Below are 18,775 nucleotides of genomic sequence, written 5' to 3'. Positions count from 1 at the left end.
TAAATCTGCTCTGATTAATCAGTCAGAGATCGACAGCAGGAGTAAATCTGTCTTGGGTATACGGTTTGGGAGTAATTACATTAGATTACACTAATCTGAAGCAGATGCTACCACAAAAGCAACAAATACTGCATCTAATCATTACCACAGAGAATTTTGATGACTTCTGAGGGACAACAGGCATTTGACTGCAGAAATTTGACTAAATTCAACCATAAGATTGAAAATTCGACACCATTTTTCAACAAAGTAATTCTGGCTCCTGGCTAATGCTAGGCTGCCTTCTCTGGTGCAGACTGTGTGAATGTGTTGGTTTGTGAGACACCCACAGGTCACCATGTTGCTTCTGGCTCTGGACCTTGGCCCGCTCGTCCTCCTCCTCTTGCAGCTTCTTGGCGACCTGCAGGTCCTTCTGCACCAGGCGGCTCTTATGGACGTTGGAGGCCAAGTGGCTCTCGACTGTAGACGCAAACAAACAAGAGCTGCTCTTAAAACTGTGTACACACAAACCAGAGTGGGTCAGCTACAGGCGATAAACGAGCTTATTTACACATGTACACTTTCTGAGAGCACCTTCAGTCGTACCACCGAGGTGCACCACAGAACACGGCCATCAGGCTGAACAATTCCTCCCCCTTCTGCAGGAGGGATACACAATCAACAGACTTATTTTTCAATATTATCAGACTTTTCCTTCATAGTGTCATGATCTGCAACATCACTGTTGCAGCGCAGTATTTCCAGTGCAATACATGGTTTACTTTCAGCTCATTTTTGGTGCAATACATCTGCTTACTCTTAGTTTCAGTTCACTTTCTGTTAATCTGTTTCCTGTTATTAGACTACGGTTTACATTTTGTACTTGTGTTGTTTTTTTCTAGACACTATTCCTTATTATTACTGAGACACTTCACACAAACACTTTTCCACTAGCACCCACTCGACTCGGTTTGGTAGGTTTTCCATTAGGCCGTAGCACCTGGTACCAGGTAACATTTCAGTACCTACTTGGCCGGGGTTTCAAGCGAGCTGAGTCGAGTAGACAATGTGACGTCTACAGAGGGCAGACCACTGATTGGACAGGGAGTGATGACACACGAGAGTGACTCCTTCAAGAAAACCGGTGAGTGTTTCGTGACTTCAAGAAACGTTTACGTCACTTATCCCACAGGTGGCAAGCTCACTTTAAACAAACAAGTATATTTTGAAAGTAATGCTGTTGCCTCCTGTAGGCAGACAATAAGCTAGCTAGTTAGCCATCAAAGCTAACTCGGTGACGACTCCATCCACGGTGAGGTAGTACTCAACTGTAATGGAAAACGACATAAACCGACTTGAGTGGAGCCGGGTTGGTGCTCGTGGAAAAGCGCCTTTAGACACTTTGCATTTTGTATTCTTTTTGATTTCTTCTTTTACTACTAACTTCTGTGTCATTGTATATATTCCACTAACCGTTGTTTATTGTATTGTACTCTGGCAAAACAACTTCCTTGAGGATTAATAAAGTTGATCTTATCTTTTAAAATGTTTCTCTGAATGTTTAGAAGGTCTGCAGAGGACAGGATAAACATGCAGGATGGTTTTTGGTGTCCGGTAATGAACAGCGAGCGTTCTTAGTGACTGAGAAATGAACGTTGGCAGCTGAGGCGTCGTTCCAAGGTTGTGTGACAGCACGTTGAGGGCCATAATGGATAATAAATCCTGCCTGTTGACGCACTCCCAGCACTCCGTAAGCATAGAGAGCATCACTCACTCGCTGGGCTCTGTTTCACCTGACTATTGATCTGTTCCCAGCTCCCATCGTGAAAAGGACCAAATTAAATTTGGCAAAATATCCATGAGAAGCTCCATAAAGTTTCTGCTTCTGACCAGCGGGATTGAAAGAGGAAACAGCTGTGCCAACTTGATAGAACGTCAACGGGTGACATTGATTTTTCTGGATGATGCCGTGATCGATTGCTGAAGTTGGCGACACCTCACAGAAAATACGTGAAGGCAGAACCGATGCTACAACCCAAGACGAGGCGATCATTTATCCGCTACCATGTTTTTCCCAACAAGAAAATTGATTCATCTTTCAGGGAAGAAAGAAAAAAAAAAAAAACAACATTCTGACAAAATGAAGAGGTTCCACGTCAATCAGAGAAAGGGGATCTGGGGTGAGAAAGCTGAGCTGTGAACCTCAAATGGAGAAAACATGCTGGAGCTGACACAGCCGTAAAGAAACGTTTTCCATGTGACACTTGGATGCTTCAGAGTTTTGCATGCTCGACGTTTTTAATGAAAATAAAAGCCAGCTGGAGCTTTGCAGCAACTTGAAATGAATGCGCTTGAAAACCACTTCTGAGGCGTCCATCTGTTGATCCAGGAAACAAAAGAGACTTAGACGTTTTACGATCCAGCGTGTCCGGCCAGCGTGACCTCCAGGGTCAGAGGAGAAACGACATCTCTCAAAGCAGATCAGTTATTGTGACAACAGAGCGGTAACTGATCAGCGCAGCTTTAAGAGGGTTAATGACAACAGAAGGACAGACCATGAAAATCCACCTTAATTACAGCTAATCTGCTCTTCGTCTACGGCTGGGCGGCATCTGGCCTTTTTTCTTGCAGAGATTCTTGCATAATTTGACCTTTTGTGGTGATATAAAGAGGCATGTTTAAGAAACAGAAAAACAACCCAGTATACAGCACAGAACATGTGTTCAGATAGCCTCCGCTCTAAAATTCAGTTCCTTCAGGATTTCTTGGGCTTTTTTCGAGACCTAAAAAGCCTGAATTCGCAGCAGCTTTTCTAAAAGATTGCGATGTAAGTTGCGATGTTTTAAGCGCATTTGTTGCAATGAAATTGCGGGAGACGGTGACAGTTGCTAAAAAGTGGCATTTTTCCAGCTTTTAAAACATGTTTCAACATTTTAATTGACAATATTTATTTCTAAACTAATTCTTTAACACGCTCCAACCCATTTACAGAGCCGGCACACCACGGTGGGAAATCAGCAGCAGCCAGATGATGGTTTAACATGCAGTGGTTGGTAGATTTAAGGCACAAAATGATACTTTACTGACGAATGAATCATATTTGGACACATCTGTCAGTGGCTTAAAAAGTTAACTTCAGATCCTGGCACACCCGTATTCACACACACGCTCACGGCTTGTCATGTCAATTAATTCATCTAAGGTACCATCTTTCTGTCAGTGTTTGCAACAGATCTGGATGCAACAGCTTCTGCCACGGTGATTTGTCTGGTCTGTGTTCCGCTCGTTTCGTGGCAGAAAAGTGTTTTTCAATCAATGATTTTCGTTTGTATTCCACCACAATATTGCACGGGGTGCAAAACAGTTTACCTCCGCTTTTGTGAAGAACGTCAGGGAATTGTTTTGCACGGTCTTTAGCAGTAATTTTTGTTGGTAAATGAGAGACATTCGAATCGGACACGTCTGCATCTTCAAACTACAAACAAGGAAGTGAATTCGGTGATGTACGTGCATTACGTTTGCGCTGGGGACTGCTATGATTGGTGGAACTCGTGAGGCTGGCTAAAACTGCAGGAAAGGTTGTGGTGATTGGACAAAACTGCAAGGTTGGGCAGAATTCACGGAGATTGGTAGCATTTGTGTTAATTGTTGTAATCGCAACATCGCAAATTCCTGGAGGGACTGACCCTGTAAACCTGAAGGACACTGAAGAAATGTGAACAGTAATTTTCTTTACAATGTCGGCATTAGCCTCTTTGTGCAGGTGAAGGATGTGAGCAGGTGGATCATCTGCAGATGTGCATGAAGAAAGGAAGGCTTGTTTTGTCTGCAGGAATGCATGGAGGAATTTTTGGCTCCACTGAGGAGATTTCTAGCCAGGATCGAAAGAAAATCACCAGCGTCAAAATGATAAGAATTGAGAATCTTAAGGAAAAAATACAACCTGTTTAGGCACTTAATTAACCATGTCTATCAGACATTTTTGTTGATCAAATGCTCAAACAGGAAAATGCACAGATTTCTGTAAAATAATGCAACACAGACTTTGCCTTTACTATCTGTGGACCTATCATGCTTATAGTCCTGCATAGTACTGCACCCTAAAGGCCCATTCTGAGCAGGAAAACCCAGTCAGTGCCTCAGACTACCTCAGCAGGAAATGGCTTTAACATACAGCTGCAACACTAAAGCAAAAGATAAAACATTCAAAGCAATAACCACCATCAGGACACACCCTTTATAGTGAGTGTCTAAAATTCCTTTTTAAATCATGTGAAAAAGATGCAGCTAATTACTCATGTGATCCCAGATAAAAGCTGCAGCTAATCTAATGCAGCATGAAAGCACAGAGACAAAGCAAAGCAAAAAAACGCCCAAAAACCGCTCACACACACACATTCTCAGAGACAACAGAGTGTCTCAGTTCAGATCAGGAATCAGAGCTTCTCTGTGCTCCAGCTGCAGCAAACACTGAAATTAATGAGATCCAGAGGAACCAGGAGCAGCAGCCCAGAGCCGATACAGAACCGCTGTGGCATCCTGCACCATTCACTGCGCTAATTGTGTGGCTGAAGCGGGGTTTATATCGGATTATTCGGGCTGCAGCCACCGACGCTGCAGTTCAGCCTGTTAAACTCGACACGTTTTCCAAAAAGGGCAACGTGGAGCTTTGTGGGCTGCAGGAACGTTTCTGCTGCGACGCTCTGAAAAACATCTTTCATGGCTTGTTCTTTTGCAAAGCGAGCATTAAATCTCTGGATATCACAACATTCTGTGTTTAAACAGCATGTTGTCCTTATAGAACCAACAAATAACTACATCTATCATCCAGAAATTGTAAAGAACTTTTCGTCATTTTATCAGCATGTCATCATTCCTTTGGGAAAGATAACCACCTGCATACTAAAAATTCACCGAAAAATATTCGCATGCCCTAAACAGAATCTGTCAAAAACAAAAAATTCTGCGCTTCTAAATGCAACTTTGAAATTATTACTGATTCAGTTGTGCCCAACAGTCACATAACAAAAATTCTAGGATTACATGGGTCAATATGGCCTCTGAACCCCAGAACCTGCAGTCCAGCATTTAAAGGCAAACAATCACCAAAACAACTGAATTTATTGGACAGAAATTGTAAATAACTTTGTGACAGTTATTGAACTAATCATCTGTGACATTTTATCAACATGTGTCCTTGTTATGTTGGGAAACGTGACCAAATCTGAGCTTAAAATCATGACACTTTATTAAAATCACTTTCTATGACATGTCTCACTCAAAAATTTGCCAAAAATTTAGCGTTTTCTCTGGACATATTGTGCAAAAGAACAAAGAAATTTTGCGCTCCTCGATGCAACCATCAAGCTACAGTGGACTCACTTGTAACAAACAGAATCATAACAAAAATTCTGGATTTTTTGGCTCCACTGGGCTGAACCACAGGTAGGGTTTACACCAAGCTGATAGAAATAAAGAGCACGGGCCACTACGGCCTCTGAACCACAGCACTTGCTGTCTGGCATTTAAAGGCAAGCAAGCATAAAAATAACAAAATTTATCAGCCAGAAATTGTGAAGAACTTTGACAGTCACTGAACTAATCATCTGTGACATTTTATCAACACATGTCCTTGTTATGTTGGGAAACGGAACCAAATCTAAGCTTAAAATGGTGACATTTATTTAAAATCACTTTATGCTACAGGTCTCATTCAAAAACGTTCCTAACATTTACCGGTTGTTTGAACAAGATCGTGCAAAAAACTAAAAATTTTGCGCTCCTCCATGCAACTGTGAAGCTACAACTGACTCACCTGCAGGAAACAGTCACATGACAAAAATTCAAGGATTTTTTTGGCTGAAATGTGTTTACACAGAGCTGACAGAAAAAACTAGACGGGTCAAAGTAAACAGTGAAACACCTACAGTGTGCAGAGCTACTACGTTTTCCCAGTACTGGTAGCACATGTGGGTACTTGGACAATCATGTACAGACTGAATCCAGGTTTCTCCAATGTGTGAAAAATAAATAACGCAAAAGAAATTAACCTTTTTTATGATTCATGGTATTTTAAGACATTTCTGTGTCTTTACTGTTTCAGGACTTTATACTGGGGTGAAAAATGAGCCCAGAACATGACAGGAACAGAAACTGCTTGGAGCTCAGAGGATTAAGTGACCTTTGACCAAAACAGTCATCAGTGTGATACCAGGAAACATCACAACAATAAAAGACTGTCAAACTGAAAGGGCACATATAAATGAACTTATTTATTATCTGAATACTGAACTGGACATCAAATGTAGTGAAGCTTTTCTCTGCAACAGAAAAGCAGAAACGCAAACATTCCCGGTCTGAAGATGCTTCAGGTGAAAATCTGCAGATTAGGGGAAAGAAATTAAAGCTGCAGTTTCTTACTTTCTTGCTCCTGGAGGTTGTAGGCCAGGCAGTGGTCCTCCAGCACCGCAAAGTCTCGACACACTGAAGAAAAAACAGGAAGAGAAAAAAACAGCATGTTCAAAATTAGCTTCTAAAACCAAATGCTTGTTCACTGAAACTCTGAACTTTTCAGTGGAAGTCAAAGTAGCGGCAGATGAGATGTTAGATTTTAATCTGACACACGGTTTCACATCCTGCAGGTAACATCTGTTCACACACAATATGTAACAGCAAAGCTATTTAAAAAGTGACCCACAGTTGAGGACAGGAAGCCGAGTTAAACTAGAACACACAGTCAGAAGAGACTGAACTCAAGCTGTGCATTTATTCTGCGTTTAGTGGATTTGTATAAGAGCAAAATGAATGACAATCTGCTCCACGGTATTCTGAGAAACGTGACTGCCGGATGGATCGAACTCAAAACAAAAAGTGGTGATGAAAACATTCCACGTCTGTACTTTTCACACGTTCTCAGCTCGGCCTGATGCTGTTTGTGGTGATGCCATCTGGGGAGCGGTTTGGTCATTTTGTCAGCATTGAGTGAAACTGAGGAACCATCGTTTGTGTAAAGACGCTACGACAAAAAAAAAAAGTTATTTCGAGGTGAAAAGAAACGAGAAGCTGTTTTGCTACTGATAAGCCGTGAGCTTTAATTCTGGAACCGACTGACAAGACGAAGCATTTGTAAAGCTTCTTTTTACACAAACACAACCTGAGTGTGTCCATAATTATCATCTGGCTTTAGCTCGACGCCGACAGCTCCAACCATCATCTCGCTCATCAAATCTACAGTTTACTGCTCATTTTTCATCCACACAACAAACCAAAACTCTAACAGTCTTTGCTTTTTACAGTTTCGATATGAATATTCATCCTGAAAAAAAACGTCCACACTGTTCTAAGAGGGGATTTTCTCCATAAAACACTTTCATCTTGACTGTTCTGATAGGAGGCGGCTTTTCTCTCTTTGACTATTTGGATTTTACCAAAAAATGGACATCTGACCTTTAAATCTGGCTTCTTGTATTTATTTAACCCACAACGCTTGCTTTAATCCAATCATTTATCCTTTGTGAAACTATTTTCCCACTTTTTAGTGGACTGCTAAGCACCAAAACTCTGGCATAAAACTGTTTCCGATCAGCGCTAATGCTCCACTAGCCACCTACTGCTCAGGTCATCCTGAGGAACATGAAACAAACCTAAACTCAAACTTGATTTTTAAGGTTTCAATATGAATATTCATCCTGTAAACAACCATCCAGACTGTTCTAAGAGGGGATTTTCTTCATAAAACACACTCATCTCGACCGTTCTGATCTGAAGCAGCTTTTCTTTCTTTGAATATTTGGGATCTACCCGTCTTCAAACACGAACAGAAACTCAACCACTTCTGTCTGTTGCCCTGTTTAGCAACACAACTCTTGAAACTCTACAGTAAGACTTTCCATCTGCTGTAAAAGTAAAGCTCAAATATAGAAACAGAACTACGATTTAATTTCACAGGAAGCCAAGCACCACTCTGAAGACTAAAATAAAAAGCACATTAAGAAGCTGCTGCTCTTTTAGAACACGTGTGCCGTCAGGATTGGTCCTGCTGTTGTACTAAAAGCTCTCAGAGACCATTTAACCCACATAAGAAGACGGTATCTGAGTGTGAATGTGTGTCAGTGTGCCTTAAAGACAGATTAAATACTGCTAAGTACAAACACTGATGAGTGATCCACATCCAGAAGGTGGTTCAGCTGTGAATAAAAGCCTGAAGGGGGCAAACAGATGCTGAGAGGAGCAGGTCAGGACCTCCACAAAGCCCCACAGCACCGGGCCAGTTTGGGATTCCATGAACACGGAGCGTTTTCCAACCATATGCTTAATCTTCTTAGCCGAGGAACCTGAGATGTGGTGTAGCAGCGGTTTTAACTCGGCTAACAATTTGGGTCTGTGTGCTTTCAAAGCTCGGCGGTATTTACGACGACGTCGAGCAACAAGTGACACGAGGATTACAGCGACGTGCACAAAAGCGTGAACAGCAGGAGGTCGGGTTTGATGCTTTATGTGCAGCAGGAAGGACAAAACACAAGTTCAGCTCCTCTGGGAGCTACAGAGGAGTAAAAACAGGCACATTTTCTACCATTTTCCCAAAATTAGAGATCAGTTTCAGTCGTTCCCTCAGCAGACCAGCAGTGGAAATGCAGGTTTCTCGTCTCTCTGACCAGAATAACAAGCATCCCACCGAGCAGCTGCTTCACACCAACAGGACGGCTCCCATTCAGCAGCATCGCTCCGAGACGTGGAGCAACAGTCAGGTTTTAAAAACAGACTGAAGAAAAAGCTGCATGTGTTGCACCTTTTTCTGGTACATACCAACATCTTTTGCACGTTGTTTTCCAAATACTAGCATTTCTAGCGCTTTTTTTGTAAATAATTTTTGCACACATTTTGCAATTTTTTTGTTAATACCTGGATTGTTTTTGTACCTTTTTCTCTATACTAACAATTCTCACACCTATTTTGTAAATTTCAACAAATCTGGCACTTTTTAAAAAAAATATGAGCAGTTTTTGCACCTTTCTGGTTAATATCTGTATTTTTTGCACCCTTTTTAGTAAATACCAACATTTTTTGTCAATACCAATAATTTTGAACCTTTTTTTGTAAATACGAGCAATTTTTGCACTTTTTTGGTAAATATGGGATCAATTTTGATTGATACCAGCATTTTTTTTTTCACATTTTTTGTAAATACCTACAATTTTTGCATTTTTCTGGTTAATATCCTCCCAAAAATTGCACCATTATCGTAAATACCAGCAATTGTTACACATTTTTTGTAAATACCAACCATTTTTGCATAATTTTTTGTAAATACCAACAATTTGTGCACGTTTTTTGTAAAGCATTTTTGCACCTACTTTTTTTTAAAATACCACCAATTTTTTCCAAAACAGACATCTTACCTCTATTTCTGGGTTCTTATATTTGTTTAACCCACAACACTTGCTTTAATCTAATCATTTATCTATTCTTGAAGCAGTTTTTCCACCTTTTTTGTCCACTGCTAAGCACCAAAACAACAAAATTCTTTGCTAAAACTGATTCTGATTCAGTGCAAACACTCCAGCGTCCACCTCCTGTTCATGATATCCTGAGGAACATGAAACATGGAGCAGCGTTTACATGTTATCCTGAGTTAGAAAAAATCTTGTGGGAGGGAGCTGGAGCTATCATCTTTTAGGATAACGTTCCAGAGCAGTTTTACAGCCAACGTCAACACAATAAGTCAGATGTGCCATGCGTGTTTGGGAGCTGTGGCTCAACGGCATACTTTAAGAACAGGCAAACAACTTCATGTGATGAACGCTAAAACCACAGCTACAAGTCACCTGACAACACCGCCAGACTGTGGACATCGCACACAGCATGTATATATGTAAATACGTAACCCTTTACCTACAAAACAGTCCAACTTATTTAATCCAAACACTGCATTTGATATGAAGGAAATTACATTAAAAATATGTCAGGAGTCTAATTATCAGACTGTAGCCTTAAAAATAGAACAAAATATTGCAAAAATGCACCAATTTCTAACTGTAATGTCCTATTTTTGCATCATAGGGCTAAGTATTGTGCAATCTGATGATGTTTTCTGGGAGAATGACCATGATCAGAAGGCTACAAATCAACAGTGTGAATAAAAGAAAACATTATTTGGAGGATTATAAGGAAACTAAGAAAATTACTGACAACTTTACATTGATTCCTATACGGCAGGCCACGTTTCTAACTCAAATTTATTTTCTTCAGTTTCTAAAATGCATTTAATAGATTAGAATTTGTCAAATAAATTGAATACATGCTCCCAATGTGGCCTTATCTTTTATTTAATTATTATTTTTTTTATTTTTTTTACTATTTTAGGTGTTTTACATGCAGACAGATTTGCATTTAAGGTGCATATCTGCAATTCATAGTAGTTTCAAACATTTTTAAGTAAGAAAATGTCAATTTGCAGGTATTTTTCATATGGGTCACATTTAGAAACACTATTTTAATGCAGTATTAAGCAGAAAATCTGATTTTCTAATGTAATTAAATACACAAATGTACTGTTTAAGTATGGTAGAGCAGTACCACCGCAAACACACAGTAAAATACTAGCAGCTCTGGTTTCTGTGCAGTATTTTAACAGTGAAATCAGTGCCACTATCAGTGTGCTAGCATCCATTAGCATGCTGCTAACAGCAGCACAAACACAAACACCTGCGGTCAGTGGGTTAGCATTAGCCTGGTTAGCAGCTAGTCGTTAGCGCCACATTAAAAACAGAGACGTTACCCTCTTTGACTCCCGGTAGTTTCTTCTGGTCGATGCTAACGTTACATTCAGCCATGTTGTCACCGGTAATAAGTCAAAAAAAGAACAGCCGTTGACGGTGAATTACTCCTCCGCGTTCCGTCCGAAGGTTAACGGCAAGCCTGATTGATCGCCTCCACGGTGAACCGGATCGATGGTCCAGGTGCAGCTCGGCCCTGCTGATTAGTTTCGGCGGCCTCCGTCTCTCGGTGCGTCGCAGCTCTAATTGCTGCTGAAGCTGTGGGTCAGATTCTTCTACGAGCGTCCCTCCCTCCGTCCGCGAACCTCCGCGCAACCTCCTCAGAACCTTCTTGCAACCGGAAAGTCACACACACTCAACGCACGCACATCCGGATCCCACATGTCAAAATAAAAGAAGGAACTCATAGTTGTGAAAGCCAAGGCAACAATTTAAAAAGTTATACAGAGGTCATTAACGACAAAATTTCCTAGTAACAAAGCTGCAATAAAAATATTATGTATTTAAATCTTTTTTCCAAGATCAGTCCTTATTGCATCTACGAAATTTTCAGAATTTTCTGGATTTTTACGTACTAAATTTTAGTGCATAGATGATTTCAATGTTGTTTCTCATGGGAAAAAAACACAAAATAATTTTCAATATATATTATATTATATTATATTATATTATATTATATTATATTATATTATATTATATTATATTAATGCTAATAGAATTAAAAAAAACCATATGACAGCCTCGGGTGTGTCAATGATTACCAACAAGATTGATTCTAATGCTCATGCCAATGATTTCTTTTTTTAAATTGTGTTTAAAACAAAGTGACTGAATTGCAGAAAAAAAATCACACTCAGGGCAATCAGGATCAACACAGATATTTTCCTTTAAAATGCCAGTTAGCATACATGACTTCAGTGTTGTTTCTTATACAAACGAAATACATAAATAAAGTAATTAATATAAAAAAAATAAAAAATCCATACTTTTTTGTTATCACAATCTGGGATATGTCATTGATTGGCAACAAATATATATGTGTGTGTATATATATATATATATATATATATATATATATATATATATATATATATATACATATATATATTGTAAACAGTGTCTGATTTACAATAACACTCACTCAGGACTTTAAAGACAAAAATATGTTCGTTAAGAACACTGCCATAAAAAATTCTATATTAATATTTTCCACTTTCACTGGGTATTTGTTTTTAGCCAACTCTTAGCAAATGCTAAGAGGATTTGTTTAAAATTATTATTATTGTTATTGTTATGATTGTTATTATTATCATTATTACAGTTGGGGATATGGCAGTGACTATCAACAACCCTGACTTAGATGCATGATAGTGACTGATTTTTAAACAGAGTTGACTTTTATTGTGTGCACAGTCTTATAGATGCATAATGGGAGCTGAGGTTAAAATTCTATCTGAAAAAGTCTCCCAAAATGCCCACATTTGCCAAAATGTATGCCATATCCAGAAACAGATGACCGAAAACTCTGAAGTGGAAAGGACGGCAATGTCCATAAGGTTGCATGATGGTTGAATATTTCTCCATTCTAACAAATATTCATAGTCAAATAAGTTTTCTTATAAAATATGTAACAGTCCATCAACAGTTATGCCATTTCATTGTTAGGTTTATTCTGAAAGGCAGAGTAGCCACACTTCCTGTATAAATGACGCTGCTTGTATTTAACTTGACGCATCTCTGAGGTTCAGTGACTGAAACGTCTGCAGCTGCAAGAAATGTTCATCGTGAAGCAGAAGTGGGTCAGAAATGAGCTTCAGATGAATAAAGAAGCTTCCTGTTCAGCAATAATGATATAAACTGACCGAACAGAAAACAACAGAAGCCTCCTCTTCAAACCATTCATTGACTGCAGTCTATGGTTTGAACAGACACTCACGTGACCCCTCAGCAGCTGGTTCGGTTATTATGTTAATGTTGTTGCTCCCTCTAGTGTTCAGGACACATCTGCTTCACCTCAACCAGATCTAATTTTAATCTAAAGCAGCACATTAATTTATTAAGAATCAATGTCAATTTTCCATTTACAGCCTGATTAATAGCTCTATTAGTAAACAACAACAAACTGTGTCCACATTTAAAACTGAATTAGTTCCAATGCTGATTGTTACTGAGGTCAGTTTGACTCTGAACTCTGACAGATGGATGACTGATGGCTGCAGGATTTAGACTTGAACAAGAACAGAAACCCATTTATAAAATTAAATTAAATGTATCTTTATATAACATCAGATCAAAGTGATGTCAAACTGACAACAACAAAATTATAGACAGGATGAAAGCAGTGCGGTTTTAAAAACAAAAAATAGACTGAATAAAACAGGACAAAAAGCTGCATTTTCTGCACCTTTTTCTTGTAAATACCAACAATTCAACGTCTTTTTTTGTAAATACCAGTAATTTTTGCACATTTTTTAGTAAATATCAACAATGTTTTCAACTTTTCTTGTAAATACCCCGTTTTTTTCATTTTTTTTGTAAATACAAGCAATTTTTGCATATTTTATATAAATATCAACATGTTCTTGTATCTTTTCATGTAAATACCAATATTCTTTGCACCTGTTTTATAAATACTAACAATTTTTTCAATTTATTTCGTAAATACCAACAATTTCTGCACCTATTTTAATATCAACAATTGTGTACTTTTTTGTAAATGTGAGCAATTTTTGCATATTTTTGTAAATACAAACAAATTTTTATCTGTGTTTTGTAAACATGAGCAATTTTTGCATATTTTTGTAAATACAAACAATTTTTTATCTCTGTTTTGTAAACATGAGCAATTTTTGCATATTTTTGTAAATACAAACAATTTTTTATCTCTGTTTTGTAAACATGAGCAATTTTTTGCACCTTTTTTGTAAATATCAACAATTTTTGCACCTTTTTTGGGTAAATATCAACAATTGTTGCATTTTTTTGGTAAATGTCAACAATTGTTCCACTTTTTGGGGTAAATAGCTATTTTTGCACCTTTTTGTAAACACAAGCAATTGTATGCCTGTTTTTGTAAATGTAAGCAATTTTAGCACCTTTTTTTGTAAATACCAACATATGATGCACATTTTTTTGGAAATATCAGCATTTATTTAACCCTTTGGTACATAACATGAGTCAAGAGAGACCCGTTTTAGACTGAATATGGGTCACTTTTGACCCATGTTGTGCACCAAAGGGTTAACCATTAACTCTAACCCTTATTTCTTCAACCACCATGGTTTGCAGTTAATTGCTAAGTCAAAGATCTATCTCTCTAGCGGCCTCTAGATGGCCTCCTGCCTCTCTGAGTGGCTCCACATTAACAGTCTTCTGAGTCTTCAGCACCCTGTGACAGACTGGTGACCTGTCCAGGGTGTCCCCTGCCTTCACCCGAGTCAGCTGGGATAGACTCCAGCACCCCCCATGACCCTAATGAGGATAAAACGGTGTATAGAGAATGGATGGATGGATGAGTCTTCAGCAGCTCAGTGACTAAAATAAAGTGTTTGTGTAAAGTTCCTTAAGTCTCATCTGAGGAGACTTTTGGGAATCCCTCAGCAGCCAAACCCAGCAGCTCATTTCCCTTTGATGGGGCGGCAGCACAAAGCAGAGCTCTGAGATGTGATTGCCTGGATGCAGGGAGGTGTTTGGTCCATGATGGATGTTCCTTCAGCTCCAAGTCAAGCCAAGGTGGAGGAGTCCATCTCCGTCTGTGGTGCACTTAGAGGCCGAATCAATCCACTTTCACGACCAACACACCACCGTGGACCTATTTAAAGAAGCAATTAATGTAAAAGAAAAAGACTTGCAGGTGCCAAGATCATCTGATCCTGGTCCTCTATGAGCAGGGCTGATTGATAACTGGCTCTCTGCTTGATTTGCTGGTGTCACAGTGATGTAGGGTTCCTGCCACGCCACGTCACCGTATTTCATTCAGATGCTTCGTGGTCCACGTGAGAATGCGGCCTATTGACGAAGTCCATGGTGAGCGGCCGATGATTTAGAGCCGCCGCCTGGCTCCTCCCTCACAGCTCCACAAAGTATAAATATATTGACGGGACGGACTCAAAGGGAGAGGACTTTTTGCTTCCAGTCTGGTTTGGGATCGTATACGCTGAGTGAGATGGACAGGCTTTCAGCGGTGAGCTGCTGTTTAGGACTCCTGGGTTTGTTGCTGCTGCAGGGAGTCGTCAGCGTGGAAGGGAGGAGCATATTTATCCCTGGTGAGTGGACAGAAATGGTCTGTAGGCAAGAAAATATGCAAAGTTTGCAAAGAATTGTGCATGCACTTAATGCATCTTCTGCTTTTCTACCACAATTCTGCTAAAATGCAACAGGTTAAGAGGTTAATGTGCATTTTTATCTGTTTTTTTGTGCTTAAAATTACATTTTTCTTTGCTCTGTACCTGCAGGAAACCATGTTTTTAACTCCAGAGAGGAAACAGACTCCCAGAGCAAGATTCTAGCACTACTACTGCACAAAAGCTTAGTTCCTGTTGAGACGGACGACCCTCTGGGTGAGAGGGATCATTTACGATTAACATAAACATATTTTGTTTACCTCGCATGTTAACCGTGTTTAAATAGACCTTATTAGTTCTATCAGGAATTCTACAAATAGTAACTGAACCAATAATCCTGATCAAAATGCTTTTTATTAGTTCTATTTTCACATTCTACCTTTTTGCACTTTTTCCTAATTCTCTGTTTTCTTGTAAATATCAACAATTTTTGTGCTTTTTTTGTAAATAGCAATGCTTTTTTGAACATTTACTTGTAAATAACAACAATTTTTGCATCATTATTTGTAAATACTAACAAGTTTTGCATCTTTTTAAAACTAAATAGATAGATAGATACTTTATTAATCCTGAGGGAAATTTAAGAAATGCCAGCATTTTTGCATCTTTTTAGTAAATATCAATTTTTTTAACATATTTTCTTGTAAATGCCAACAATTTTTGCACATTTTTTGTAAATACCAACAATTTTTGCACATTTTTTAAAAAATAATATATTTTTTCACATTTACTTGTAAATAACAAAAAATTGCATCCGCATTTGAAATACTAACATTTTTTCCCATCTTTTTAAAAATAAATACCAGAATTATTGCAATTTTTTTTGTAAATACCAACAACTTTTGCATCGTTTTTGGTAAATACCAACCATTGTTGCAGAGTATTTGTAGACATCAACCATTTCTGCACCTTTTTTGAGTAAATACCAATAAATTTTGCACCTTTTTTCTATTCCTTGACCATTTATACATTAATTGCACATTCTTTTGCACATTGTTTATCTATCCATCCATCCATCCATCTATCTTGTTGCAGATAAAGAAACTCTATTTCAAGTAACACAAATTCCTGCTTTGCTTTACTGGATTTTTTTCTGCAGGTATTGAACTGGCCAATAAAATAGCCGAGCTGGAGGAGGTGAGGCTTTTCTAAACTGACTTTGAGAGAATTTTGGAGACAATCCAGACACTGAGTGGAGTTTTTGGTGTTTTATTTCACTTTCCTAATCCGTTCTGAGTGGATATGATGCTCTGAATAAAAACCTGCTTCAGTGACGGAGCCACAGATGATGCATGGACACTGAGGAGACAGCAGCTCGTCTCGGGGTTTTAATCACTCTGATCTCTGTTTGTAGCTGCGAGCTTTGAGGGAGGATCTGGAGCTGGAGAGGAAGATCACAGCTAATATGATGGAAGGAAAATCCATAACTAGGAAGCGAGGCGAGCGTAAGTGAAAAAGGAATCGTGCACATTGATTATTTTCTTTGATTTATTTGGATTCTGCATCTAAAATCCTCCTTTATTTGCCTTCTTCCCTGCAGCTTGTTTCTGGAAGTACTGCGTCTGACACACCAGGAGGAGCATCACTGTGAAATGCTGCTGCAAAAGCCCAACATAGCCTTAAAACCTCACAACACCAGTAATAGAATCACACTGCATTTACTCCAGCAATAGAGAGTTGGACCATAATGTCATCGATAAACGCTTCGTGTTCCCATGAAAAGTTCTAGTCAGCTGCTCACTGGAAATACTTGAGGGTCAGATATGACGAAAACATACTCGACTGCAAAGATATATTTTACCAGGAGTTTTATTTATTTGTATGTATTTATTGTTTGCCTGCTGCCGTTTGTGTTTTTGTCGCCCTCTTGTGGCACAACTTGTTTTTGACACCACAAACATCTCACCTGCTTTTCAGGAAAGGCGCCGCTGGTAATTTTACAATGTCAATAAAATGATAACGTGAATCTGTGCTGCTTGTGTGGGCGTTCTTGGTTTAATTAAAGAAGGATTTTAAGATGTAGGACACTAGAATAAACTCTTATTTTAATTTAAGAGAAATGAAGGAAAGAAGACTGAAAGCATCAGACAGAAACACAAAAAATAAAGGAAAGAATTACATCCCCCCCCCTTCTAATTCTGCTCAGAATGAAATGTAGAAAATAATAATAATAGGCTGCATAGAAATAATAATACCAACATTTTTTGCACCTTAGTTTTAAAAAGGTCAACATTTTTTTCCAATTGTTTCTGAGTAATTCTTACCATAAGAAACATAAAATGACCACAAAAAGAGACAACGTTGCCCCAACAACTCAAAACTGCAGCAAAAACATCAACAAAAAGGTTCCATATTACCATAAAAAGACACAAACTCAACACAAATATGAAAAATTACCCCACACAGCAAAAATCACTGCAAAGAAGGCGCAAAATCCCCACAAAATGGACGAAAACACCACTAAGAAACACAAAATAACCATGGAAATTGACAAGATTGTCCCAAAGACTCAAAATTTCCAAAAAAAAACATGTAAAAGTAGCCACAAAAAGATAGCAAATTACCATACAAAGACACAAAATCAACACAAAAATAGGAAAAATTTACCCAGAGTAAAAAATGCTGCAAAAAAGATGCAAAATCAACACAAAATGGATGAAATTGATACAAAAATATTAATTTTACATTCACTCCTGGTGTCACAATCTAAAGACGAAATCTTGTTTTTGATCATCTATATTATGGGATGTATCACAGCTTGACTGATGCATGCATGATCCTGACAGTGAAGCTCGGTGGGAGTGTCGCAATCTAGTCAAAATCTTGTTTTTGTTTAGTAACCAGCTTTAAGCACCAATATTCTGGGATGTATCATCGTGTGAACAGTAAAACTGCAGCAGTTTCATGTCTGTGACACAGAGTCATAGAAACAATCATTGGTACCCTGGATGTGTTTCTGTTTTCTGATCATTCACCAGAGAAAACTTTAAAATGTGACTTTTGGGTCAACAAATGACTTTGTGTCTTTTTGGGATAATTTTTTGTCAAGTTGTGGTTGTTTTGGGTCTGTTCTGACCGGTAATGAACACAGTGAATGCGTAGTCCTGACAGAAAACCTTACAAAGTGCATTCTGGGTAAACTTTCAAGGCTCATACCATCATGTGTGATAGGTGTTTGGTCAGAACAAGTTTTAGACAATGAAAGGATCTTTTTTTTTTTTACACACATTTGACACCAGAAACATCTATTAGACATGACAGACTCTGTGGAAAAAGGCCCTTCTGTTACAGGCTTTACTGAACATTATTTCAGTATTGTTCATCTCAGTAAGTTTATTCATCAGATCCTTTAGACTGAGCTTTAAGCTCCTCTGTGAATGAACGTGACTCATGATGCAGCTGATTTACTGCTCAGTTTGGATCTAAAAATGCTGAGTCGCGAGCACTGGTCCAAACAAAGGCGGCGCTGCAGAATAAAGGTGTTAATCATCAGATGAACGGAGGTTACTGGACGTGACACAGTTTAAAACAGCAGCGTCAATAAAGTGGTGACTTCTGCTGTGACTCAGAGCATCACCCAAAGACAGACTCCAGGATGGCGTTAAACTTTAGTCTGCAGCTGCAAAACTGTACAACCAAATTTAAACTGTGTGGTAAGAAACACTTTGAAGAATTCTG

At 38.7% G+C, this 18,775-nt stretch overlaps 2 protein-coding genes across 3 annotated transcripts in view; one reads left to right on the top strand and one right to left on the bottom strand.

Annotated features, from left to right (window-relative positions):
* Nucleotides 1–11,096, bottom strand: part of ccdc50a (coiled-coil domain containing 50a) — a 32,228-nt gene extending 21,132 nt beyond the window's left edge. The window contains exons 1-3 of one of the 2 annotated variants that reach the window (XM_051947477.1): nt 10,757–11,096; nt 6,400–6,462; nt 330–459 (exon numbers count right to left, since the gene is read on the bottom strand). In XM_051947477.1, the coding sequence (XP_051803437.1) occupies nt 330–459; nt 6,400–6,462; nt 10,757–10,811 (248 nt within the window). In that variant the 5' untranslated portion in view covers nt 10,812–11,096. The remainder of the gene's footprint in view (nt 1–329; nt 460–6,399; nt 6,463–10,756) is intronic. The other variant, XM_051947478.1, reaches the window with a different exon arrangement.
* Nucleotides 11,097–14,776: 3,680 nt separating this feature from the next.
* uts2d (urotensin 2 domain containing) lies at nt 14,777–17,063 on the top strand. The gene is made up of 5 exons (XM_051947481.1): nt 14,777–15,019; nt 15,209–15,313; nt 16,197–16,234; nt 16,452–16,542; nt 16,638–17,063. Exons 1-5 carry the CDS (start codon nt 14,920–14,922, stop codon nt 16,661–16,663), a joined length of 360 nt encoding a protein of 119 aa, XP_051803441.1. The 5' UTR covers nt 14,777–14,919; the 3' UTR covers nt 16,664–17,063.
* The last annotated feature ends 1,712 nt before the right edge of the window (nt 17,064–18,775 follow it).

Source organism: Acanthochromis polyacanthus, chromosome 4, assembly GCF_021347895.1.
Source record: "Acanthochromis polyacanthus isolate Apoly-LR-REF ecotype Palm Island chromosome 4, KAUST_Apoly_ChrSc, whole genome shotgun sequence".
Lineage (NCBI taxonomy): Eukaryota > Metazoa > Chordata > Actinopteri > Pomacentridae > Acanthochromis > Acanthochromis polyacanthus.
Note: the sequence above shows the minus strand (reverse complement) of the source record. Positions and strands in the feature narration are given on the sequence as shown.